Source organism: Pristiophorus japonicus, chromosome 9, assembly GCF_044704955.1.
Source record: "Pristiophorus japonicus isolate sPriJap1 chromosome 9, sPriJap1.hap1, whole genome shotgun sequence".
Classification (NCBI taxonomy): domain Eukaryota; kingdom Metazoa; phylum Chordata; class Chondrichthyes; family Pristiophoridae; genus Pristiophorus; species Pristiophorus japonicus.
This window is the reverse complement of record NC_091985.1, coordinates 161894551-161920596: the sequence shown is the minus strand read 5'-3', so window position 1 is coordinate 161920596 and position 26046 is coordinate 161894551. Positions and strand designations below refer to the sequence as shown.

At 45.9% G+C, this 26046-nt stretch overlaps 1 protein-coding gene across 4 annotated transcripts in view; it reads right to left on the bottom strand.

Moving 5' to 3' along the window:
• The window catches only part of senp6a (SUMO specific peptidase 6a), a 190548-nt gene extending 176221 nt beyond the window's left edge, over positions 1–14327 (bottom strand). For all 4 annotated transcript variants that reach the window (XM_070890015.1, XM_070890016.1, XM_070890018.1 and 1 more), the window contains exon 1: positions 13778–14327. In XM_070890015.1, the coding sequence (XP_070746116.1) occupies positions 13778–13808 (31 nt within the window). In that variant the 5' untranslated portion in view covers positions 13809–14327. The remainder of the gene's footprint in view (positions 1–13777) is intronic.
• Between the last annotated feature and the right edge of the window lie 11719 nt (positions 14328–26046).

Here is a 26046-nt window from a genome sequence, read left to right as displayed (position 1 = left end):
TTTGAAAATCGAGACGTTGCTTAACCGAGAGCCAATGTAGGTCAGTGAGCACAGGGGTGATGGGTGAGCGGGACTTGGTGTGAGTTAGAACACAGGCAGTCGAGTTTTGACTTGACCTCTAGTTTACAAAGGGTAGAATGTGGGAGGCCAGCTAGGAGTGCCTTGGAATAGTCAAGTCATGGGTGAGGGTTTCAGCAGCGGATGAGCTGTGGCAAGGGCGGAAATGGGCGATGTTACGGAGGTGGAAATAAGCGGTCTTAGTTATGCTGTGGATGTGTGGTCGAAAGCTAATTTCAGGGTCAAATATGACACCAAGGTTGCGGACAGTCTGGTTCAGCCTCAAATAGAAGTTGGGGAGAGGGATGGAGTCGGTGGCTAGGGAACGGAGTTTGTGGCAAAAGACCAGTTACTTTGTGGCCTAATGAGAATATAAAAATCGCTTAACTATCGGGGATTCAAACTATTTTTCTTCCAGAGATTCCTGCAGTGGGAACCTTAACAAAGCTGATTCCATCGTTAATTTTTAAAAGGGAATTGGACAGGTTCTTGAGGATAAGGAACTGACAGGGTTATGGACAAAAAGCGGGGATGCTATGAGGCTGCAGAGCGACTTGGATAGGTTAGGTGAGTGGGCAAATGCATGGCAGATGAAGTATAATGTGGATAAATGTGAGGTTATCCACTTTGGTGGTAAAAACAGAGAGACAGACTATTATCTGAATGGTGACAGATTAGGAAAAGGGAAGGTGCAACGAGACCTGGGTGTCATGGTACATCAGTCATTGAAGGTTGGCATGCAGGTACAGCAGGCGGTTAAGAAAGCAAATGGCATGTTGGTCTTCATAGCGAGGGGATTTGAATACAGGGGCAGGGAGGTGTTGCTACAGTTGTACAGGGCCTTGGTGAGGCCACACCTGGAGTATTGTGTACAGTTTTGGTCTCCTAACTTGAGGAAGGACATTCTTGCTATTGAGGGAGTGCAGCGAAGGTTCACCAGACTGATTCCCGGGATGGCGGGACTGACCTATCAAGAAAGATTGGATCAATTGGGCTTGTATTCACTGGAGTTCAGAAGAATGAGAGGGGACCTCATAGAAACGTTTAAAATTCTGACGGGTTTAGACAGGTTAGATGCAGAAAGAATGTTCCCAATGTTGGGGAGGTCCAGAACCAGGGGTCACAGTCTGAGGATAAGGGGTAAGCCATTTAGGACCGAGATGAGGAGAAACTTCTTCACCCAGAGAGTGGTGAACCTGTGGAATTCTCTACCACAGAAAGTAGTTGAGGCCAATTCACTAAATATATTCAAAAGGGAGTTAGATGAAGTCCTTACTACTCGGGGGATCAAGGGTTATGGCGAGAAAGCAGGAAGGGGGTACTGAAGTTTCATGTTCAGCCATGAACTCATTGAATGGCGGTGCAGGCTAGAAGGGCTGAATGGCCTGCTCCTGCACCTATTTTCTATGTTCTATGTTTCTATGTGGGACTAAGGACGACTGCTCTTTCAAAGAGCCAGCACAGGCACGACGGGCCGAATGGCCTCCTCCTGTGTACAAGTTTCTATGAATCTATGAATTCTCAAAGCACCCTGAATGCTCACCTTTTTATTCCCTGCCCATTAGAAACAATGGCCCTGAATTTGTGGTCTGTACGTCGTCACACCGCCTTTGAAACTGACTGCAAGTTCAGGATTTCCGCATGTGCTAAATTCCATGTCAAGTTCCGAATAGACAGATAATCTGCTGCGACTTTCGGTCTTCACTGAAATGACATGCCGGCAAAAAGTTGGGCTAATTGCCCATCGACTGCGCGTTAATTACCCTGAAAATGTTTACGGTTGGTGCAAACAGGCATAGGAGCCCGTTGCACAGCGTATGGGAGGGGTAGAGATGAGAAAATTGTATTAATTTAATGCTAGGATTATGCTACAGCCCATAAAAAGCATCCTAAATCGAGTTTTATGGTTCCTTACTGGAGGCCAGAAACATTTAGCTATCTGCTAAAGTGCACTAAAGCATTAATAATTGCTTTACTATCTATGCATTTAGGTTAAACTGTGCAAATCAAAATAACTTCAATTTACTTGGGTTAGGTAAAACTTCAGACTTGTTCATCTTACCAGTCCTTTTTATTTGAAGAACTGTTTTTTGTAATAGTCAACAATCAACAAAATGCATATAATTTGCATTTACTAATCATATTCACTTCTTTTGAGTCACAATGCACATTATTAAATGAAAATATGAATGTTTAATATCATGAAGAAGATCATGCATACCCACAAACTAAGGAAAGGGTCTTCAATAATCAATTAGAGACAGCAGGGGCAATTTGATGGGCTTTCTGCAAAGCTGAATGTTGCCCCATCGGAGATTTCGATGTTTCCTCATTGGCCAAGAGTCAGGAAGTGAAAGGAGCGCTGCCCTTTCGTTAATTTTTAAAAGGGAATTGGACAGGTTCTTGAGGATAAGGAACTGACAGGGTTATGGACAAAAAGCGGGGATGTGGGACTAAGGACGACTGCTCTTTCAAAGTGATCACAGGTATGCTTACGCACAACTGTGGGCCTCTGGGATCCATGGGCCACTACGCTGCGCATAAACTACACAGCGTTTCAAAGCAACTTCTCCGGTTGGGGGCAGGGGGCAATAGCAGTGGGCAAGTGCGGATTCCGTTCTGAGGTGTACTCCTTAGCTACGCAGCCGACCGCCAATTTAGGGCCATTGTTTCCTACATCACGGTTTCAAATAACTTTCCCAGTGGATCACTGGTTAAGGCACCAAGTCAGAAAGACCAGGTTCAATCGCCAATCCATGCTGAACTTTCTGAACTCAAGGTTACTGCAACTGGTCTCGGCACTCAACAGCAACTTGCACTAGCGTCTTTCACATAATACAACATCCCCAGGAGCGTCAGACAGACAGACTCTGGCACCGAGCCACTCAAGAGACATTAGGACAGGTGACCAAAAGCCTGATCAAAGAGGTAAGTTTTAAGCAGCATCTTAAAAGGAGGAGGTGGAGAGGTTTAGGGAGGGAATTCCAGAGTTTAGGGCCTAGGCAGTTGACACTCACAGGATAAGAAGGAGAAAATCGACCAGAGTTGCCTATCCAGTGATCTCTGTTTGGATATCTAGTGAGGACTAAATCGACTAAAAGGATGTTCACCGCAATTCAATAGTTGGCTAACAATCATCAAGGTTCAAACAGATATTGATGGGCACCGAACACCCACTGGGAGCAGAGGAGTTCTCCCAATTGTCCTGGCTAATATTTATCCCTCAACCATCACTAAAACATCTAGTCATCATCATATTGCTGTCTGTGGGACTTTCTGTGCACCAAATGGCTGCTGCACTTCCTGCATTTCAACAGTGGTTACATTTCTAAAATACTTCATTGGCTGTAAAGCACTTTGGAACACTGCGTGGTTGTGAAAGATGCTGTATAAATCTCGGGATTACTGCCCGAGCCACATGGGTAGTCAGATCAGGAAGGTGGAAGGGTGGCTGAAAGAGTGGTGTGGGAAGGAGGTGTTCCATTTCATGGGATACTGGCTCCAGTACCGGGACAGGAAGGAGCTGTACCACTGGGACGGGCTCCACCTGAACCAGAGTGGGATCAGTGTCCTCGTAGAAATGATAAATAGGGCTGTGGTTGGCACTTTCAACTTGTAAGACCGGGGGGGGGGGGGGTGGAGGGGGGCGCGGGCGGGAGATCTGATGAAAGTAACTGAAGATAATAGGAGCTGAGAGTAAAGGTTAGACCAAGGGAAGGGAAGGGACAAGAGTAACAGTCAGGGAACAAACACAGTTAGAAAACAGAAGTATAAAAGGACTGTTAAAGATATAGTAAAAGGAACGGCTATGAAAGAAGAATTAAACTGCTTGTGCAGCAATGTACACGGCATCCAAAATAAAACGGGGGAACTGGAGGCAAAAATCTGGCAAGGAACCAGATGGAGTCGGAATAACTGAAACATGGCTATGTAGCAAATAAATACTGCAGGTTATAACATCATTCGAAAGGATAGGGAAGGAAGGGGTGGGGTTGCTGAGATAACATGATGGCAGTAGAAGAAGGGACATAACTAACAGAAGAAGGATAGAAACAGAATCCATATGGATTGAAATAAAAGATAAGAAGGGATCAAACACTCGCTAATAGGGGTATACTACAGACCACCCAATAGTGGATAGGAGGTGGAGGAAGAAATCTGTAAACAATTAAACTGAGTGAAGGACACAAAATAATAATCATGGGCGATTTTAAACTACTCCCAAATAAACTGGCAAGAGTGACCTAAAGGGGTACAGGGAGTGGAGTTTTTAAACAATGTGTGCAGGACTCGTTTACCCAGTATGTAAAAAGCCCAATAAGAGGGGGAACACTACTGGATCTAGCAATGGAAAATGAACCAGAACAGATAAGAGAGTATATGGGAACATCTAGGCAATAGCAATCATAACATAATAAAAAGGTTTAAAATTAAAATTGAGAAGGATGAGAGAAAGACAAAGGCCAAAGCAATAAATTGGAAAAAGCTGATTGAGGGGATGAGAACGGAACTAGAGAAAATAAACTGGAACAAAATTAATGACAAAGAAACAGAACCGTGGTGGGAAACATAAAGCAGCACAAAGACATTAATAAACTTGAATAGGCATATAATTGGCAAATGAACATCAATATAGACAAGTGTGAGGTGGTGGGAAAAATAGGGAGGCCACATACTCCTTGGAAAATAAGTGTCTACTAAATGGGGTAGAGGAACTGAGGGATCTGGGGGTACAGACACACATCACAAAGTAACGACACGGGTTAATAAGGCCACACAAAAAAAAACAATCGAACCACTGGGGTTCATTTCTAGAAGAATAGAATTGAAAAGCACAGAAGTTATGTTAAACTTGTATCGAACCTTGGTTAGACCACACTTGCCGAGTAGTGAACAGTTCTGGTCTCCACATTATAAAAAGGATATAGAGGCACTGGAGAAGGTGCAGAGAAGATTTACGAGAATTACATTCGAACCGAGAGGTTAGAACGATCAGGAAATATTGAACAGAAAAATAAGAGCAGACTGAAGGGTGACCTGATAGAGTTTTTCAAGATAATGCAAGGGTTTTATAGGGTAGATGTAGAGAAGATGTTTCCACTTGCAGGCGACACCATAACTAGGGGCCACAAATATAAGATAGACAACTAATAAATCCAATAGGGGATTCAGGAGAAACTTCTTTACCCAGAGACTGGGTAGAATGTAGAACTCGTTACCACAGGGAGTAGCATTGAGCATTCAAAGGGAAGTTAGATAAGCTCATGGGAAGGAAATAGGTTATGTTGATGAAGTTAGACAAAGATGGGTGGGAAGAGGCTCATGCAGAGCATAAACACTGTTATATATGCAGACTATAGATATACTCCCTGTGAAGTCACTGTATAGTTGCACAAGATGGAGACTTGTTACCTGATGTACTATCAATAAGGTTTACACTGTGTATATGCATGCTGGCACTACTAGAGAGTGCAACTGGTGGAGACCAGGGTTTCCTGCCCCTGTGGCAGAGGCACAGAGGGCACTGCGGTGGGAGACCGGAGGGTCACTTGCAAGGTGTGCAGGGCTCAGTATAAAAGGCTGCGCACCATGTTTGTGCCTCACTCTGGAGTTACAAATAAAAGGACCAAGGTCACTACAGTTTGAGTACAACACATTGCCTTGTGGAGTCATTCATAAGTGCATTACAGACATAACAGACACCATCATGGACCTATTGGGCGGAATGGCTTGTCTCTGTGCTGTGCATTTAAAACGGTGATCGAGAGTCCATGAGAAATATATCCCACTAAAAAGCACAAACAAACTAGCCAGTAATGACACTGTATGGATGAATAAAGTAGTAAGGGTAAAATTGAAACTAAAGAAAAAGGCATATACTAAGTACATAGACAACAGAGGATGACAAGAGAATACGAAAAGGATAGGAAGCCAAAGAGAAACTATAAAATTTAATTATCAAGGAATATTAAAAAAAAAAGTATTTTGCAGACACATTACCAACAAAAGTCAGGATAGGGATGGGGCACGAAGCGATACACACAATAAACTCACAGGTAATGTCGGCAAATTGCAGAAATTTTAAATAATTACTTTGGCTCAGTATTTATCAGGGAGACATACATGGGGGCATGACATTAGGGGAGATCAAAAAAGATATAATGACATTTAAGGTAGAAAGGGAAGAGATAATTGGTAAACTAATCAAACATTGAGAGGCTAAAACCTCTGGTTTGGATGGATTGCATCCACACATATTAAACGTCAGGGAAGAGATAGCAGAGGCACCATAAGAATGTAATACAGGTACTATATAATAAATGCAACTTTCTTCACCCCCCACCCCAAACCCACTTAAAATATGCCAGAGCACAAATAAACACCCTCAAGGGGAGGAGGAGGAGGACAGAGAATTGAGAGATTCTCTGCAATGACAAGGAGCTTCGAGACCCAAGTGGTTTGTGACAATTCAAAGTTAAGCAGATATAATCACAGTTTCTAAATTAAAATTCAGCTCCACTATAAAATGCTTTCTGTGGAAAGGTGTGCATTTTCTTCCCGTTTCCCTCTTCTACTTTGCTCATTTTGTCTTCTGGAGACCTGTCTCTGACTATCCTATTTGTCTATGGTCTCACTCACCCATCATTCCTTCTCACTGGAATCATCTCCAGTTCACTTTCCCCTTCTCACCCCCACTCCCTCCCCACTACAGTTGTACTCCATCCCTTCTTCCATCACCTCAATTAGCCAAAATGTTGCTTTAGCCAGGTATCGTATATTTGTACACACTCAATCTACCTTCACAGGAAACAAAAAACACAGAATTACTTACATTTCTAAGTATTCCACCTGAAGTGTGGCTCAACAATGATACCCAACTGGGCATTGATTTATGTAAACACGTGGACCTCTTCAGGTCTGGACCAGTTGTGATGTTCAGCTGCTAAGATGGAGCTGTGTTTAGCCTGACCTATCATTTTAAGGTGCGACACTACTCCTGATTAAGTCTCAGGAGGTATAACCTGAGGTCAATTAACGGGTAATTGAGGAGGGAAATTTCTGTAGATGGAAGCGGCTTGAAAAGCCCTAGCTCCTGCCATTGGGAAAAGACCATAAAATCTAGTACAAAATAACTGGCTTTTTTTTTGTTGACACTTGGAAATGTGACGAGACACAAAATGTGTGTACATGGGATTTTCCATGGCACTGCTCTTTAAGTCACATAATATGCTCGTACCATGTAATGGTTCTACAGTGCAGCTATGCTTAACTTTGGCCCATCCCTTTAAGGGCAGAAGGCCTCCTTGCCACAAATGTCCTCAGTCAGTTACATGCAGTTAATTGCTGTAGGCAAGAGAAGTTTGAAAATTACTTGATGCTCCTAAATTTCCAGCTCCAGGTTAATCTGCAAACCTCCCTCACCAACATATTTCTGTAATGAACTCTCAGCATGAACTGACTGCCTTTCTTTTATACTTTGGACACTTTGCAGTGTGCCTGGTACTCTCAACTTTTATGTAGAGGATCTTCTTTATTGCTTACAGTAATCCAGATTATCCTGCACACAGAAGTATTTTATATAACATAAGAAATAGGAGCAGGAGTAGGCCATACGGCCCCTCGAGCTTGCTCCGCCATTCAATAAGATCACGGCTGATCTGATCATGGACTCAGGTCCACCTCCCCGCCCGCTCCCCATAACCCCTTATCCTCCTTTCGTTTAAGAAACTGTCTATTTCTGTCTTAAATATATTCAATGTCCCAGCTTCCACAGCTCTCCGAGGCAGCAAAGTCCACAGATTTACAACCCTGAGAAGAAATTTCTCCTCATCTCAGTTTTAAATGGGCGACCCCTTATTCTAAGATCATGCCCTCTAGTGCCAGTCTCTCCAATCAGTGGAAACATCCTCTCTGCATCCACCTTGTCAAGCCCCCTCATAACCTTGTACGTTTCAATAAAATCACCTCTTATTCTTCTGAATTCCACTGGAGTAGAGGCCCAACCTACTCAACCTTTCCTCATAAGTCAACCCCTCATTCCCGGAATCAACCTAGTGCACAATGTATTATTCTGCTGCTATGGTGAAGGTGATGCAGAGAGTAGGGGTAAAAGAGTAGCTATCCACAGTGACAGAAGCTGGGTAGTGGTGTTCCACAAGGATCAGTGCTGGGACCACAGTTGTTCACAATTTATATTAACGAGTTAGACTTTGGATTTGCAGATGACACCAAATTGGGGAGGGGGGGGGAATAGTTATTACTGAGGAGGACTGCAACAAGTTACAGGAAGACATTAATAAACTTGCAGAATGGGCATATAATTGGCAAATGAAATTCAACACAGATAAAAGTGAGATATTACATTTTGGTAGGAAGAATAGAGAGGTCACTTAATACTTGGAGGATGCGAGTCTCGGTGGGGTAGAGGAACAAAGGGATCTCGGAGTACAAATACACACATCACTAAAAGTTGCGACACAGGTTAACAAGGCCATAAAAAAGCAAACCAGGCACTCGGGTTTATTTCTAGAGGTATAGAATTGAAAAGTAGTGAAGTTATGCTAAACCTGTATTGAACCTTGGTTAGACCATATGTACAGTTCTGGACGCCATATTATAAAAAGAATATCGAGGCACTGGAGAGGTTGCAGAGAAGATTTACAAGGATGATACCAGAAATGCGAGATTATACCCATCAGGCTGGGTCTCTTCACTTGAAAAAAAGGCTAAGGGGCGACCTAATTGAGGTCTTTAAAATTATGAAAGATTTTTTTTTATAAGAGTAGATACAGCAAGAGTGTTTCTACGTGTGGGGACAAGCATAACTGGAGGCCATCAATACAAGATAGTTACCAAGAAATCCAACAGGGAATTCAGAAGAAATTTCTTTACCCAAAGAGTGGTTGAGGCAAATAGTGTAGATGTATTTAAGGGGAAGCTAGGCAAGCATAGGAGGGAGAAGGGAATAGAGGGTTATGCTGATCGAGTTAGATGCGGAAAGACAGGAGGAGGCTCGCGTGAAGCATAAACGCCAGCATGGACTGGTTGGGCCGAATGGCCTGGTTCTGTGCCGGATTCCCGATGTAATCCTACGTCCTTTAGGCCACAAAGTCTACCTGCTGAATAAACATGGGGTGTGGTCAGTAAGAGTTTAAACTACTCCTTTTGAAGACAAGTTTGCAGGTTGGAAGCTTACAAATTTTAGACTTCCAGATCTGCAAAAATGCCTTCTTTCATCTCTCCGTTCACTTCTCTGCCCTCACCCACTGTGATAGTCACACAAGCCAGTAGCTGTAACCTGCTTAGCAGAGCGGCCCCCGGCCTGCGAGCACCATCGGAGCAGGCCAGGGAGCGGAAGGAGCAGTGTGGCGGCACACCACTCCAGGGAGCAGCACGTGCTGGAGCAGGAGAGCAACGGCAGTGAAGAGGGATGTCACCAAGATCCAGGTCGGTGATTGGAGCGTGGGCAGCCAGCAGGAGCGGCGAGGTCAGGGCGAAGGAGTGGAGAGAGATTGTAGAGGGATGTGATCGGGGCCCAGGAGAGCCCACACTGCGATATATGTGCACACTAGGTCCGTGCAGCAGAGCTAGTCTCCAGTCGTCCTGGTTAACCCTTGCCACTGGACCAAGACCTAGCTCGGTCAAGCCCGTGTGGTGGCTGGTGTGCAACGGCCACCACACATTAAAAAAATCCAAACACAGGCATCTTCCACCCTTCAAGATTTAGTTCGGACCTGGAATTTTAGGTCCTTCATTGAAACACCCGTGAACTTTTTGGCATGGAAGCAAGTCATCCTCGATTCGAGGGACTGCCGATGATGATGATGATGATGATGATGATAATAGGCACTTGGTTATTATGGAGAAACTTCTGAAAAGACTGGCTTTTCTCCTCTTTGAAGTCTGACCAATTTGCAGAAAGGTGTGGCAAATAAAATGCATACTGGTCATGATAAGTCAGAAGTTGGGCAATCGTAATAATGACAGGGACATTATACTATATAAAGCATAATGTAGTATTATTCTACTGCTGCTGAAGGAGCAGTGTCCTTCTACAGCTAAAGTCTAATTGACAATAAAACACTATTGTGTTCATTCAAAAGTTAACTGTTATTCAGGCTGGAGATCACAAGCCTGGCTTTGTGTCGTGGAAGGTTCAATTTAGAGCCTGTAGACATTACAGCCACAGAGCTTTTGCTCCTGGAGAGATATTCTGTAGACTACAAATGCCTTTTTTTTAGTGCAACATAGAAATGTTCATTAGACAGCATGAAACATTGGAGGTGTGAAGGTGTATAATGTGGGAAAATGTGAGGTTATCGACTTTGGTAGGAAAAATAAAATCTAATTATTATTTAAAATGGGGAGAGATTACAAAATGCTGAGGTACAGAGAAACCTGGGGGTCTTTGTGCATAAAACACAAAAAGTTAGTATGCAGGTACAGCAAGTAATCAGAAAGGCAAATGGAATGTTGGCCTTTATTACAAGGGGGATAGAGTATAAAAGCAGAGAAGTCCTGCTACAACTGTACAGGGTATTGATGAGGCCACGCCTGGAGTACTGCATTCAGTTTTGGTCTCCGTATTTAAAGAAAAGATATATTTGCATTGGAGGCAGTTCAGAAAAGGTTCACAAGATTAATTCCTGAGATGAAGGGGTTGTCTTATGAAGAAAGGTTGAACCTACATTCATTAGAGTTTAGAAGTCAGAGAGGTGATCTTAAAAAGGAAAGGTCTAAGATTCTGAGGGGGCTTGACAGGGTAGATGTATATAACATGTATAGATACTGCTCATGTTAAGTTGAATGATACTTTTATAATAACTGGAGCATTATACCATGTGATGCAGTGTATTATTCTGCTGTTCAGAAGAAACTATTCCGTTAAGATAACAAAGTTTAATTGTTAAACACTAGGTGACATCACAGTTTATTTGCAATCCCTACTGCTGCTCAGAACCTTGACTTTCTTTCTCTCATGTATGATTGGTAAGGCACTAGACATTCTGGATATTATGTCAATTAAGGGTGTTTTAATTAACTTTCCAAATGATTCCCTTTATACTTTAAAAAATGAAACAAATTTGCAGCGTAACACATGAATTGATGATTAGATAGTGACCACTAGATATACTAGTTTTATTATATTACAATAAAAAAAAGTGAGCCAACTCACTTTGCCATTATGTAGCCACTTAGATTTTGTGTATCCTCCATAGCTTGCATTGCAGAAGTCCCTTTATCACTGCACCATTCACTAACAAATGCAGAATCAGAAAATTTCACATACCACACCTTAAGGGCAAAAGTGCCAATGTCAAGCACCAACATGCTACCCGACAAGGAGTACAATCTACAATAACTTGAATAGATAACTTTCGATACATTTTGCTGATGGTGTTTTTAAAAAATGAATTAAGGAAAAGCAACAATCCTGTGTCGCTGATTCCATTCTTTATGCAGATTTGAGTTTCATCAATTTTTTGCCGTGGGTATAATTCTATGAACCGTTTACTTCAGCCCTGGAGCAATTCTTGAGATGCCAAGAACAACAAAAATACTTGCAACTAATGTTGAAACCCAAGAAAACAATTGAAAATAGTCATTTTCATAACAAACTGTACATGTCTGCCTCCAAGGACGATACTAATGAAGTGTGATTACAATTTCATGAAATGTTCAACAAACTAGTTTATGACAGCTAACAATCAGTTCAAAAGAATCATAGCTACATTTAGCTCCCATCGGAAACAGGATTTGAAAAACAAGAGCACACTTACACCTGGAATAGTTTGTAAATCCCCAAGCTAAGGAACTTTGAAACCCCAAGGTTATATTCGCAGCTTGTTCATGGTTGCAATGTGTACAATTTCCTGTATGTCAAAGGTCACAGGGAAGGGAGGAGAAAAGAGAATGCATAGCACACACTCATTCACCTCACTCTACAGCATGAATATACCTCAACCCAACACGGATCTATGACAGCCGCCATGGAAAAATACATAACCACAATTGATTCTCCCAATTGGGGAGAACATGGCAATAAAAAAACAGCAGGGACAGAACAAGACAAAACAAAAATTGAGTATTAATTTTAAGTGGAACCCCACTGAAGCTGATTAAACAGTTTGTCCCATCCTTTTATTCCACTGACTCCAGGTGCTTAGGCTGATGTGTCCAAATAGCACTAGTAAGCTGGAAAGGCATTTTTTTTCCCCAAAGATGAAAGATGTATACGTTGTTTGTGCATGGAAAGATTCTCAAGTACTATTCTACTTATTTGTCGGTGCACCGTAGCATTTAATCCAAACTTTAAAAGGAAACCAGAGGTGATTTAAGAGCACAAAGCACTCTTGTTAACAGCAGCAATATAAAAAGGTTAAACGGTTCAGCATGTCCTACTTGCAACCGAGAGATCAGTTGGTATTTGCTGCTATTTTATTTTTTTGCCAAAAGTTGACTTACAGGAAAGAGCAAATTATAAATATCCCCGAGTTTCTGTCACTCCTGTCCCCATCGACTCTTGAGAATCTCTGGCCTAAGAGCTGCTCGACGTGGAGGTCCTTATCACGTTGCTGTTTGTGGGAGCTTGCTTGTGTGCAAATTGGCTGTCGCATTTCCTACATTACAACAGTGACCACACTCCAAAAAGTGCTTCACTGGCTGTAAAGCGCTTTGAGACGTGCGGTGGTCGTGAAAGGCGCTATATAAATCCAAGTCTTTCTTTCTTACAGGTGAGAACAGTTAATAAATATCCAAGTTTCTGTCACTCTTGTCTGTCCCCGCTGACTCTTAGCAATCCCTGGCTGCTCAAAGTGGAGGAGAAGCATATGAGAAGGCGTTGAACAATGCGTGAGTTTCTCTGTCGGGAACACACATGCAGAAGCTGAGCACAAACAGCGTACGACAAACCAAACACCCCACTCGTCCCTTCAACCACCATTTGCCCCACTTGTGACAGAGTTTGTAGATCCCGCATTGGACTCATTAGACACCTCATTTGTCAGCCGTAGCTCAGTGGGTAGCACTCTAGCCTCTGAACCAGAAGGTTGTCGATTCAAGCCCCACTCCAGGGACTGGAGCACAAAAGTCCAGGCTGACACCCCAGTGCAGTGCTGAGGGAGTGCTGCACTGTCGGGGGTGCCGTCTTTCGGATGAGACGTTATACCGCGGCCCAGTCTGCCCTCTCAGGTGGACGTAAAAGATCCCTCGGCACGATTTTGAAGATCCCCGGTGTCCCGGCCAATATTTACTCCTCAAGCAACGTGACAAAAACAGGATTATCTGGTCATTATCACATTGCTGTTTGTGGGAAGTTTAGCTTGTGCGCAAATTGGCCGCCGCGTTCCCGTACATTACAACAGTGGCCACGCTCCGAAAGTGCTTTATTGGCTGTGAAGCGCTTCGAGATGTGCGGTGGTTGTTGTGAAAGGTGCTATACAAATGCAAGTTTTTCTTTTATAACACATTAAGTGTGGAAGCAAGTCATCCTCGACTCCTGGGGGCGGGGAAGAGAGACAGTCTAAGAAAGAAGGCCTACACCGTCTGGAACCAGCCTTTCCTCAGCATCACATACACACACACAAAAAAAAATCAACTCCCTTTCAAGCCCCCTCCATACACACACCGTTTACAAATACCAGGGCCATTGTGGTTTACTTCAGCGAACAAACAAACAAAACAAACCCGGCAGCAAGCGGCCGGCGGGCGGGCGGCTCACCTTCCAGGAGCAGGCTTCTCCTTCCCGCCATTTTAGTTGCGCTCGGTGCTGTGAGGCCCGGGGCCAGGCGACGGCGGCGGCGGCGGAGAGTGGGCTGCCCGGGGCTGTCGGCTCGGCTGGGCCATGGCAATAGCGGCAGCAGCAGGAGGCGCTCCCACCCCGCCCGGCGGTGGGGCCCTCGGGGAATCAGGCTTCCAGGAACCCGGTCGGCCGGCCGGCGGGCGGCGCTAACTCCAGTCCCAGGCTGTCGGGTCGGGTCGGGCCGGCCTGCTCCGCCCAGACAAGGAGCTGTGTGAGTAAAGTGTGTGTGTGTTGTTTATATAATATGTGTGTGTGTGTGTGTGTGTGTGCACCAAGCAAGAATTTAAATGTAGCTCTCTCCTAATTTTTTCCTCCTCCTCCTCCTCACAACTTTTGTGTGTTTTTCCCCCAAAAATTTGTGGCCTGCCTACTTATGGACTTTTTTTTTACAAAGCCTCTGTGCCCCGGTGCAGCCTCTGCCTGCAGGTTTGTTGGTGCTTTGGATTTCCCCCAGTGGTTAGTCGCTGTATAATGACTGACTGACTGACTCTGGTAAGTATAAAGGCTAAATAACCTTTGCTGCCTGTCTCCTTCTTTGCTTAAAAATCAACCATGTTCTTTCTTCAACAACAACTTGTATTTATATAGCGCCTTTAACGTCCCAAGATGCTTTCACAGGAGTGTTATGGAAATAAAAAAAATTTGACACCGAGCCGCATAAGTAGAAATTAGCGCAGGTGACCAAAAGCTTGGTCAAACAGGTAGGTTATTAAGGAGCGTCTTGAAAGAAAGACTTGGATTTATATAGCGCCCTTTCATGACCGCCGGACGTCTCAAAGCGCTTTACAGCCAATGAAGTACTTTTTGGGAGTGTAGTCACTGTTGTAATGCGGGAAACGCGGCAGCCAACTTGCGCACAGCAAGCTCCCACAAACAGCGATTTGATCATGACCAGATAATCTGTTTTTGTTATGTTGATTGAGGCAGAAATATTGGCCCAGGACACTGGAGGTAACTCCCCTGCTCTTCTTCAAAATAGAGTCAAGGGATCGTTTACGCAGGCAGGGCCTCGGTTTAACGGCTCATCCGAAAGACGGCATCTCCGACTACACTGCCTAGATTTATGTGCTCAAGTCCCTAGAGTGGGATTTGATTGAACCCACAATCTTCTAACTTAGAGGCAAGAGTGCTACCCACTGAGCCACAGCTGAGACTGGAGGAAAGAGAGGTAGAGTGGCAGAGAGGTTTAGGCAGGAAGTTCCACAGCTTGGGGGGCCTAGGAAACAGAAGGCACAGCCACCAATGGTTGAGCGATTATAATCACGGATGCTCAAGTGTGCAAAATTAGAGGAGCACAGGCATCTCGGGGGTGGGTAGTGGGGCTGTAGGAGATTACAGAGATGGGGGATGGGGATGGGGGGGCGAGGCCATGGAGGCATTTGAAATTAAGGATGATAATTTTGAAATTGAGGCATTGTTTAACCAGAAGCCAATGTAGGTCAGCAAGCACAGGAGTGATAGGTGAGCAGGACTTGGTGCGAGTTAGGACATGGGCAGTCGAGTTTTGGATCACCTCTAGTTTACGTAGGGTAGAATGTGGGAGGCCAGCCAGGAGTGCTTTGGAGTAGTCAAGTCTAGAGGTAACAAAGCCATGGATGAAGGCTTGAGCAGCGGATGAGCTGAGGCAAGGGTGGAGACGGGCGATATTACAGAGGTGGAAATAGGCGGTCTTAGTTATGCTGCGGATATGTGGTTGAAAGCTCATTTCAGGGTCAAATATGACACCGTGGTTGCAAACAGTCTGGTTCAGTCTCAGACAGGAGTTGGGGAGAGGGATCGAGTCAGTGGCTAGGGAACGGAGTTTGTGGTGGGGGCACAACCACTAAAACCTGTAAATTAATCAGAAAAGTTTAAATGAACCGTAACAAATTAAATTAAAATTCTATTTCCGGGGCCGATGAAGCAATCTCCGGTGAGCGCCGGTCACGGAAGGCCTCAAGTGTTGCCGGTGGACACCGCGTGCTCCATCTCCAGGGGCGTCCTGGCGCAAGCATAGCCGCGGAAGAGAGGCAGGCAGTCATTCGGGCCGAACGACCGCCCGCTGCCTGGGCCTATTGGTGGCTACCTTGGCCAAGCCCAGGAGCAGTCCCCCGAGCAGGTCTTCCGACTTCCCACCCCAGCGTACCAGGTGCCCAAAGATCAGGAGTGTGGGACTGAAGTGCAGCCAAAAATCGAGGAGCAGCCCCTTCAAATAATGGAAAAGGGGCTGCAACCTTTCACATTCGACATATAAGTGAAACATGGACTCCATGGTCGCTGGCTGATGGTTTCGCCTGTCCTTGTATTAATGCTGGAGGAAGGGAGGAGGGTCTGCTGGCTTTGCAGGGTCTGACCGGGGAAAAAAGGAACAGAGCTGCTGAGAAGACTTAGGCCTCTTCTGCTCAGAGTGAACATGGACCATTTTTATCCTCAAATCTGTGTTGTGAGATCATGCCCCCCCCCCCCCCTCCAATTCACCCCCAGTTCGACAGGGACATCCTCCTGTCTCAGCAATCCCCTGCACTTCATAACCTACCTGACAGATGCAAGCATCAAGAATACTGACATTCTCTCTGTTTGCGCGTTGTTTTTATTCCTCCTACCTTATTCCTTTTTTTTTTTAAACACTGTCTATTAAAAAAATTAAGTTTTTCCCCTTCGCAGTACAGATCTTGTACCTTTCCCATTTTAAGTTTACAGCAGGAGTTACATACTCTACTGGGAAAAGGAATATATATGAAATTGAGCCAAACGTCTCAACAATATGTATTTTTTTTTAAATCTGGTTTTGCTGAAGCATTTTGGACACTAATTCAATTTTCTGTCTAAAGAATAATTTCTAGTAAACTGTACCTAATAAAGGAAGGTGGAAAATCCATTCATGACCTCCCCCTCCCTATCCCTATAATCTCCTACATTTCCCATCAAAACTCTCTCTTCCTCCAACTCTGGCCTCTTGTGCATCCCACCATTAGTGGCATTGCCTTCACTGGGCTGTGGCTCAGTGGGTTGCACTCTCGCCTCTGAGTCAGAAGGTTGTGGGTTCAAGTCCAACTCCAGGGACTTGAGCACAAAAATCTAGTCTGACACCCCAGCGCAGCGCTGAGGGAGTGTTGCACTGTCGTAGGTGCCGTCTTTCGGATGAGACTATGGGCCCAAGTTTCGGGCCGCGCCGCCCGTTTTTCGCGCCACAAAGTGCGCCTAAAAAAAACTCACCTATTCTCCAGCTCCCTGCAGGCCCTCTGGAGCTGGGCGCGGCGCAGCATGAGCTGTTGGGGGCGGAGCAAGGTCCCTGCGCTGAAAACAGTGCCGGGACCACTGCACATGTGCGCTACAGTGGGCACGCATGTGCAGTAGCTCCAGACGCCCAAAACTGTGGGAGGGGCCCAAAGCACACAGCCCCTAGCCCTGGCCGAATTGCCTCACTGGGGCTGCGTGGATAAGGCTCACCTCCCACCCGACCGGACTTGACTCCCGATCACCAGACCCGACCCGACACCCGCTCTCCTCCCCCACCCCGCCCCGGTGACCCGATCTCCGCTTCCCCCCCCCCCCCCATCCCCGGCGACCCGACTTCCACTCCCCATCGGCAACTTGACCTCCGCGACTCTCCACTTTCCCCTCCCCCCCCCCTCCCCCAATTCTCCGCGACCCCCCCGAACCCGAGACCCGCGCCACCTACCTGTAAATCCAGCCCGAAGTCTTGGGCCCGGCCGTTCAGCTTCCTTCTCTCCCTCCCCCCCTTCTCCTCCTCCCCCTCCCCTTCCCCCTCTCCCTACCCCTCTCCCCCCCACCCCCCTTCTCCCCTACCCCTCCCCCTCCCCTCGCTGTCAGAAACACAGAGAGTGAGAGACACACACATAGACAGACAGACAGAGAGATAGAGACACACTGAGGGGGGGAGGGGGTGTCCCAGCACGCTGTTGGAGGGCTCCCAGTGCTGCAGTCGGTAAGTAGAAAATGTTTTATTTATTGATTTTTTAAATTTTTTAATTAAAAAAAAATTTTTTTTTTGATTGATTTATTGTTTGATTTATTGATGTATTTATCATTTATTATTGATGATGGCTCTTTATTTGTAAAACTGAAGTGTTTAATGTTTGTAAACTTCCCTTTAAACCCCCCTCCCATTCCCTACACCTGATTTGTAACCTACGCCTGATTTTCTAAGTGTCGACAAGGTTTTTCTGAGCGTACAAAAATCTACACTTACTCCATTCTAAGTTAGTTTTGAGTATGTTTTCACTGCCTAAACTTTCAAAACGGGCGTCAGTGGCCGGACATGCCCCCTTTTGAAAAAAAAATCTGTTCCAAACTGAAACTGTTCTAACTGACTGGAACTGGAGCAAACTATATGCCGAGAATTGCAATTTTTAAGATACTCCATTCTAAACCAGTTGCTCCAAAAAAACAGGGGCAACTCAGGCCGAAACTTGGCCCCATTAAACCAAGGTCCCGTTTGCACTCTCAGGTGGATGTAAAAAATCCCATGGCACTATTTCGAAGAGGAGCAGGGGAGTTAGCCCCGGTGAGCAGGCCAATATTTATCCCTCAATCAAATTAACAAAAACAGATTATCTGGTCATTATCACATTGTTGTTTGTGCGCAAGTTGGCTGCTGCGTTTCTCACATTACAACAGTGACTACACTCCAAAAGTACTTCATTGGGTGTAAAGTGCTTTGAGATGTCCGGTGGTCCTGAAAGACGCTATATAAATCCAAGTCTTCTTTCAGTTACCTGGACCCCACACTCCAGAATTGTCTCCTTCTTTAAGACCCTTCTCAAGCCCAGCAGTTTTTATCACTATTTTGATCTCCCCTCCTAATATCTTCTTCTTTGGCTCAGTGTCCAATTTCTTTTTAGATTATGCTTCCATGAAGCGCCTTGGGACACTTTTCTAAATAAAAGATGCTATATAAATGCAAGTTGCTGTTATTGTTGAATAATGCTGGCTGGTTGTTTTTAGTGTCGGGTGATTTTCCCAAGCCATGCTCTACTTTCCATTCACATAACTGTGCTGTATAACTGAGTTTATGGAGAATGTGCCAACGGAGTGAAATTTCCTGGATTTCATTAATTTTGCACCCGATACCATTGATCAAACCCACAAACATAGGCAGCACTTGCCATGATCAAAGTAACACTTGCAAACTGAAAATATGTTATGAACCCTCTCTGAAAGCAGCTGTTTCCCATGTAAAATACAGTGCTCCTTGGGGAAAATCTGCCCATGGTGCCCAAACAGTGATAGTAAAACCCCATACAACTGAATCCCTCGCAAACAAACTGAATGGAAGATGTGTTTCCCGCTTTTTCTATAATTCTTCTTCTTAGGTAGTCCCCCGGAGTTGAGGATGACTTGCTTTCACACTAAAATTAATTCTAATGAGACCAATGCGGGATCTACAGTCTCTGTCACAGGTGGGGCAGAAGGTAGTTGGAGGGACGGGTGAGTGGGTGCTTGATTTGTCGTACGCTTCTTCCGCTTTTTGTACTTGGCTTCCATCTGCGATGTCGAAGTGTCTGAGTTCCTGGGCAATGGCAGTATGAGGTTCTATTCTGTCGGTGTTTGGGTTGTCCATGAGGGCCCTGACGTTCCAGGTTCCGAACTTCATTTTAAAGGGTGGCCGTTATGTATGCAACCCTATGTAACCAATATTATACCGCCACCAGAGGGCATACCTGTTGAAATCCCAAGGGATCCCAGCATCCTTTGGGAGCACTGTATATAAGCAGGCCTCTCATGCTATACCAACACTCTGGAGTTAGAATAAAGGAACTAAGGTCACACTTACTCATGTCTACAGTACTCAGTTACATTATTTTATTTGAGACATAACAACTGGTGACGAGATAATGAACCACCACCCGAAAATGCGGAGAATTGTTGGCATCCTGGAGAAATTCTCAGAAGGGGACGATTGGGAGGCCTTCGTGGAGCGACTCAACCAATACTTCGTGGTCAACGAGCTGGAAGGGAGAGCGAATGCTGCCAAACGAAGGGAGATCCTCCTCACCGTCTGCGGGGCAACAACCTATGGCCTCATGAAGAATCTTCTCGCTCTGGTGAAACCAACAGCCAAATCGTACAAAGAACTGTGTATGCTGATCCGGGAGCTCCCAAATCCGAAGGAGAGTGTTCTGATGGCAAGGTATCGATTTTACACATGTCAACGGTCTGAAGGCCAGGAAGTGGCGAGCTACGTTGCCGAACTAAGGCGCCTGGCAGGACATTGCGAATTCGATGGATTCCTGGAGCAAATGCTAAAAGACTTTTTCATGCTTGGCATTGGCCATGAGGTTATCCTTCGCAAGCTATTGACTGTTGAAACACTGAACCTGAGCAAAGCCATAACGATAGCCCAGGCATTTATGTCCACCAGCGATAACACCAAACTAATTTCGCAGCATAAAGAGGTTTCGGCAAGTACTGTACACAAAGTAATGTCGTTTTCAGGCAGGAATGCATATGGCAGAATGTACATGCCTGCAACTGCACGACCTCAGATGACCCACAGTCCGCCATCAAACATTAATGCGAGGCAATTGACACCTTGTTGGCGCTGCGGAGGCGATCATCGAGCCCATCAATGCCGCTTCAAACTGCGTGCAAAGGCTGTGGAACAATGGGACACCTCCAGCGAATGTGCAGATGAGCTGCAAACCCTGCAAACCACCACATTGCAGAGGAAGACCGATCCATAGCGGATCAAACTGAACTCGAGACTCAAACCGAAGAGGCAGAAGTGTATGGGGTACACACCTTCACCACGAAATGTCCACCGATCGTGTTAAAAATCGAACTGAACGGAATTCCAGTATCCATGGAACTGGACACTGGTGCAAGTCAGTCTATCATGAGCAAAAAGGCCTTCGACAGGCTGTAGTGCAACAAGGCACACAGGCCCAAGCTGAGCCATATGCACACCAAGCTGAGAACTTACACTAAAGAGCTGATCCCTGTGATCGGCAGCACAGCAGTAAAAGTCTCCTTTGATGGAGCAGTGCACGAATGGATTGTACCAGGAGATGGCCCCACACTGTTCGGCAGAAGCTGGCTGGGGAAAACCGCTGGAATTGGGACGACATCCGAGCGCTTTCGTCACCCGACGACGCCTCATGTACCCAGGTTCTTAGCAAGTTTCCGTCGTTATTTGAGCCAGGCATCAGAAGTTTCTCGGGGGCGAAGGTGCAGATCTACCTGGTTCCCGGTACACGACCCATCCACCACAAGGCACGGGCGGTGCCATATATGATGCGAGAGAAAGTGGAGATCGAGCTGGACAGGCTGCAACGAGAAGGCATCATCGTGCCGGTGGAGTTCAATGAGTGGGCCAGTCCGATTGTTCCGGCCTTCAAGGGCGATGGCACGGTCAGAATTTGTGGGGACTATAAAGTAATGATTAACCATTTTTCGCTGGCAAGGACATCAGGCAGACCGTGCGTGGCAAACATGGCTCGTAGGCTTTCGATGGTGTCGGTGGACGTGCTTACAGACATTATTACACACTCAATCCATTTTGAGTAAGCATCCACAACAACCAACAACATTTTGCCTAGAAACGGACCAGCAAAGTCAACGTGGATCCTAGACCACGGTTTGGAGGGTCATGACCACAAACTTAGCGGTGCCTCCCTGGGTGCATTGCTCAGTTGAGAACAAGTGTTGCATTGGCGCACGCAAGACTGCAAATCTGAGTCGATGCCGGGCCACCACACATGGGATCTGGCTATAGCTTTCATCATTACTATGCCTGGGTGGGTATTGTATAGGTCGCGTATGAACGTTTCTCTGCCTTTCTTAGGCAAAACCACGTGATTACCCCACAAAAGACAGTCCGCCTATATGGACATTTTGTCTTTGCGCCGCTGGAACGGCTTTATCTCTTTATGCATCTCCGCTGGGACGCTGGACCAGCTCTCATGGAGGATACAGTTTTTTACAAGGGACAGTAAAGGATCCCGGCTGGTCTAGGTCCTGATCTGGCGGGCCGTAACGGGTGACTTTTCATTTTCAAATGCATCCATCACCAAGAGCAAGTCTGCAGGCTGCCATTTCCACCCCGGTGGTGGGCAATAGTAGCCAACTGAGAGCATCAGCGCAGTTCTCTGTGTCTGGCCTGTGGCAGATTACATAGTAATACGCAGACAGCATGAACCCATCTTTGGAATACGAGCAGAGGCATTGGTATTAATCCCTTTGCTCTCTGAGAATAGCAATATGAGCGGCTTATGGTCAGTTTCTAACTCAAACTTAAGACCAAACAGATACTGGTGCATTTTTTGTACCCTGTAAACGCATGCCAGAGCTTCTTTTTCAATCATGCTGGAGGCCCTTTCGGCCTTGGACAAACTCCTGGACGCATAGGCGACCGGTTGCAATGTTCCCAATCGTTTGCTTGTTGTAACATTGAAAGCCTACGAGCCATGTTTGCCACGCACGGCCTGCCTGATGTCAGCGAGAATGGGCTGGGTTTCACCAGTGCTGAATTCAAGGAATTCATGACCCGCAATGGGATCAAGCACGTCATATCTGCCCCATTCAAGCCTGCATCCAACGGCCAGGCAGAACGGGCAGTCCAAATCATCAAGCAAAGCTTGAAACGCGTGTCGGAAGGCTCCCTGCAGACCCGCCTGTCCCGAGTCCTGCTCTGCTACCACACAAGACCCCACTCGCTCACCGGAGCAGCCGAGCTGATCATGAAAAGGGCGCTCAAAACAAGCTCTCTCTTATCCACCCTGATCTCCATGATCACATCGAGGACAGGCGGCATCAACAAAGCTTGTAGGATGATCGCGCAAATTTGTCACGCGATATTGAAGTCAATGACCCTGTGGACGTGGTCTCAAATGGTTTGCTGGCACTGTCCTAGCCAAAGAAGGGAGTAGGGTGTTTCAGGTCAAACTCGCAAATGGACTAACTTGTAGAAAGCATTTGGACCAAACCAAACTGCGATTCACAGACAGCCACGAACAACCCAAAGAGGACACGACCAACTTTGACCCTCCGACACACACACAAGTGGCAACTGACATCACGGTTGACCACGAAGCTGAACTCACCATCCCCAGCAAGGCCAGCTGCACAGCAGCCCAGCGAAAGACCAACCAACTCACCTACACCTGCATTTGTACCGAGACAATCGACTAGGGAGTGAAAGGCCACAGATCATCTCACCCTGTAAATAAGTGTACAATTGACTATGGGAGAGAGTGATGTGATGTATGCAACCCTATGTAACCAGTATTATACCGCCACCAGAGGGCGTACCGGTTGGCGTCCCAAGGGATCCCAGCATCCCTTGGGAGCACTGTATATAAGCAGGCCTCCCATGCTGTACCAACACTCTGGAGTTAGAATAAAGGAACTATGGTCACACGTACTCATGTCTACAGTACTCAGTTACATCACTTTATTTGAGACATAATAGCTGTTGCACACCAGCTACAATTATACACCAGCTATAATTAGCTCAGTCACCAAATCCAGTTTGACTCCCCCCTGTCCGAGCCCTAAACTCGCATCTTTCTCTCGTTTCTCTTTGATCTCCCCTCTTGACCTCTCGAAGCTTAACTTGTCTATGAGACCCACTTCCTGCTTCCTTGACCCTATTCCCACTAAACTGCTGACCACCCAACTTCCTTTTTTGGCTCCCATGTTAGCCGACGTTGTTAACGATTCTCTCTCCTCAGGTACTGTCCCCCTTTCCTTCAAATCTGCCGCCATCACCCCTCTCCTCAAAATAGCAACCCTTGACTCCATTGTGCTTGCTACCTATCGCCCCATCTCCAACCGCCCTGCCCTCTTCAAAGTCCTTGAATGTGTTGTCACTTTCCAAATCTATGACCATCTTTCCCGGAACTCAATGTTTGAATCCGTTTAATCTGGTTTCCGTCCCACCACAGTCCCGAAACGGCTCTCATCAAAGTCACAAATGACATCCTTTGTGACTGGGACAAAGGTAACCTGTCCCTCCTCGTCCTCCTCGACTTGTCTGCAGCCTTTGACACAGTTAACTACTCCATCCTCCTCCAATGCATCTCCACCATCGTCCAGCTGGGTGGGACTGCACTCGCTTGATTCCATTCTTATCTATCTAATCGTAGCCAGAGAATCACCTGTAACGGCTTCTCTTCCCACCCCGGCATCGTTACCTCTGGTATCCCCCAAGGATCTATAACTGGCCCCCTCTTATTTCTCATCTATATGCTGCCTCTTGGCGATATCATCCGAACACATGGAGTCAGTTTCCACATGTCGTTGACAACACCCAGCTCGACCTCTCCATCACTTCTCTCGAACCCTCCACAGTCTTTAAATTGTCAGCCTGCTTGTCCGACATCCAGTACTGGATGAGCAGAAATTTTCTCAAGTTAACTATTGGGAAGACCAAAGCCCTTGACTTTGGTCCCTGCCACAAACTGCGTTCCCTAGCCATTGACTTCATTCCTCTCCCTAGCAACTATCTGAGGCTGAACCAGACTGTTCGCATCCGAGGCGTCATATTTGACCCTGAAATGAGCTTCTGGCCACATATCCGCGGCATAACTAAAACCACCTATTTTCATCTCCGTAACATTGCCCGCCTCTGCCACTGCCAGCTCTTCTGCTGCTGAAACCCTCATCCATGCCTTTATTACCTATAGACTTGACTACTCCAATGCACTCCTGGCTGGCCTCCCACATTTTACACGACGTAAACGTGAGGTCATCCAAAACCCGGCAGCCCGTATCCTAACTTGCACCAAGTCACGATCACCCATCATCCCTATGCTCGCCCACCTACATCGGCTCCCGGTTAAGCAACGCCTTGATTTCAAAACTCTCATCCTTATTTACAAATCACTTCATGGCCTTGTCCCTCCCTATCTCTGTAATCTATTTCAGCCTCACAACCCCACGAGATGTCTGCACTCCTCAAATTATGCCCTCTTGAGCAACCTTGATGATAACTGCTCAACCATCAGTGGCCGTGCCTTCTGTTGCCTCGGCCCCAAGCTCTGGAACTTCCTGCCTAACCTCTCCGCCGCTCTACCTCTCTTTCCTCCTTCAAGACGCTCCTTAAAACCTACCTCTTTGACCCAGCACCTGTGATAATTTCAATTTGTGCAGCTCAATGTCAAATTTTTATCTCCTAATACTCCTGTGAAGCACCTTGGGACGTTTCACTACGTTAAAGGCGCTATATAAATACAAGTTGTTGTTGTGGTAATGATAAGCTATGGCTTTGATCAATGTCTTTGTTTATGATGACTGTAGTTTGTTTTTTATTGTTTCTGATAGTTTGATTTTACTGACTGCTTACGTCTTTGAATTGTAATGTTATTATGTGCTGATATTTTTTAAATGTTTTCAGCAACAACAGCAAAAGATTCAGTCACGAGGCAGATTACCCATTGCACTTTGAGTCCACGGCCCCAATGTGGTTTACTCAGTTGCATCATTTTCAATGACGGGAGATTGCTTTTCAGGCACGCTTTCTCTGGTTTCTCAATAATAAAACAGAACAGAACTGTGTAGAAAGACTGCAATCAACTGACCAACCGCTCTGTTGATCGAAGCAAAGTAGCCCTCAGAATCATAGAAATTTAAAGCACGGATGGAGGCCATTTCAGTCCATCGTGTCCGCGCCGGCCGACAAAGAGCTATCCAGCCTAATCCCACTTTCCAGCTCTTGGTCCGTAGCCTTGTAGGTTACGGCACTTTAAGTGTGCATCCAAGTACATTTTAAATGTGGTGAGGGTTTCTGCCTCTACCACCCTTTCAGGCAGTGAGTTCCAGACCCCCACCACTCTCTGAGTGAAGAAATTTCCCCTCAAATCCCCTCTAAATTTTCTACCAATTACTTTAAATCTATGCCTCCTGGTTGTTGACCCCTCTGCTAAGGGCAATAGGTCTGTTCTATCCATTCTACCTAGACCCCCCATAATTTTATACACCTCAATAAGGTCTCCCCGCCTCCCCAGCCTCTTATGTTCCAAAGAAAACAAACCCAGCCTATCCGATCTTTCCTCATAGCTAAAATTCTCCAGTCCAGGCTGTCATGTATTCAACCATCATTGTAACCCATGTATAAACTGACCTAAGTTGTACACTGTGAGAACAATAATGACCACTAGGTGGTGAACTTGTGGGAGACACTCCTAACCTGGACTTTCAGATATAAAAGGGAAGCTCCACCCACCTTCTTCACTTGAGTGCTAGCT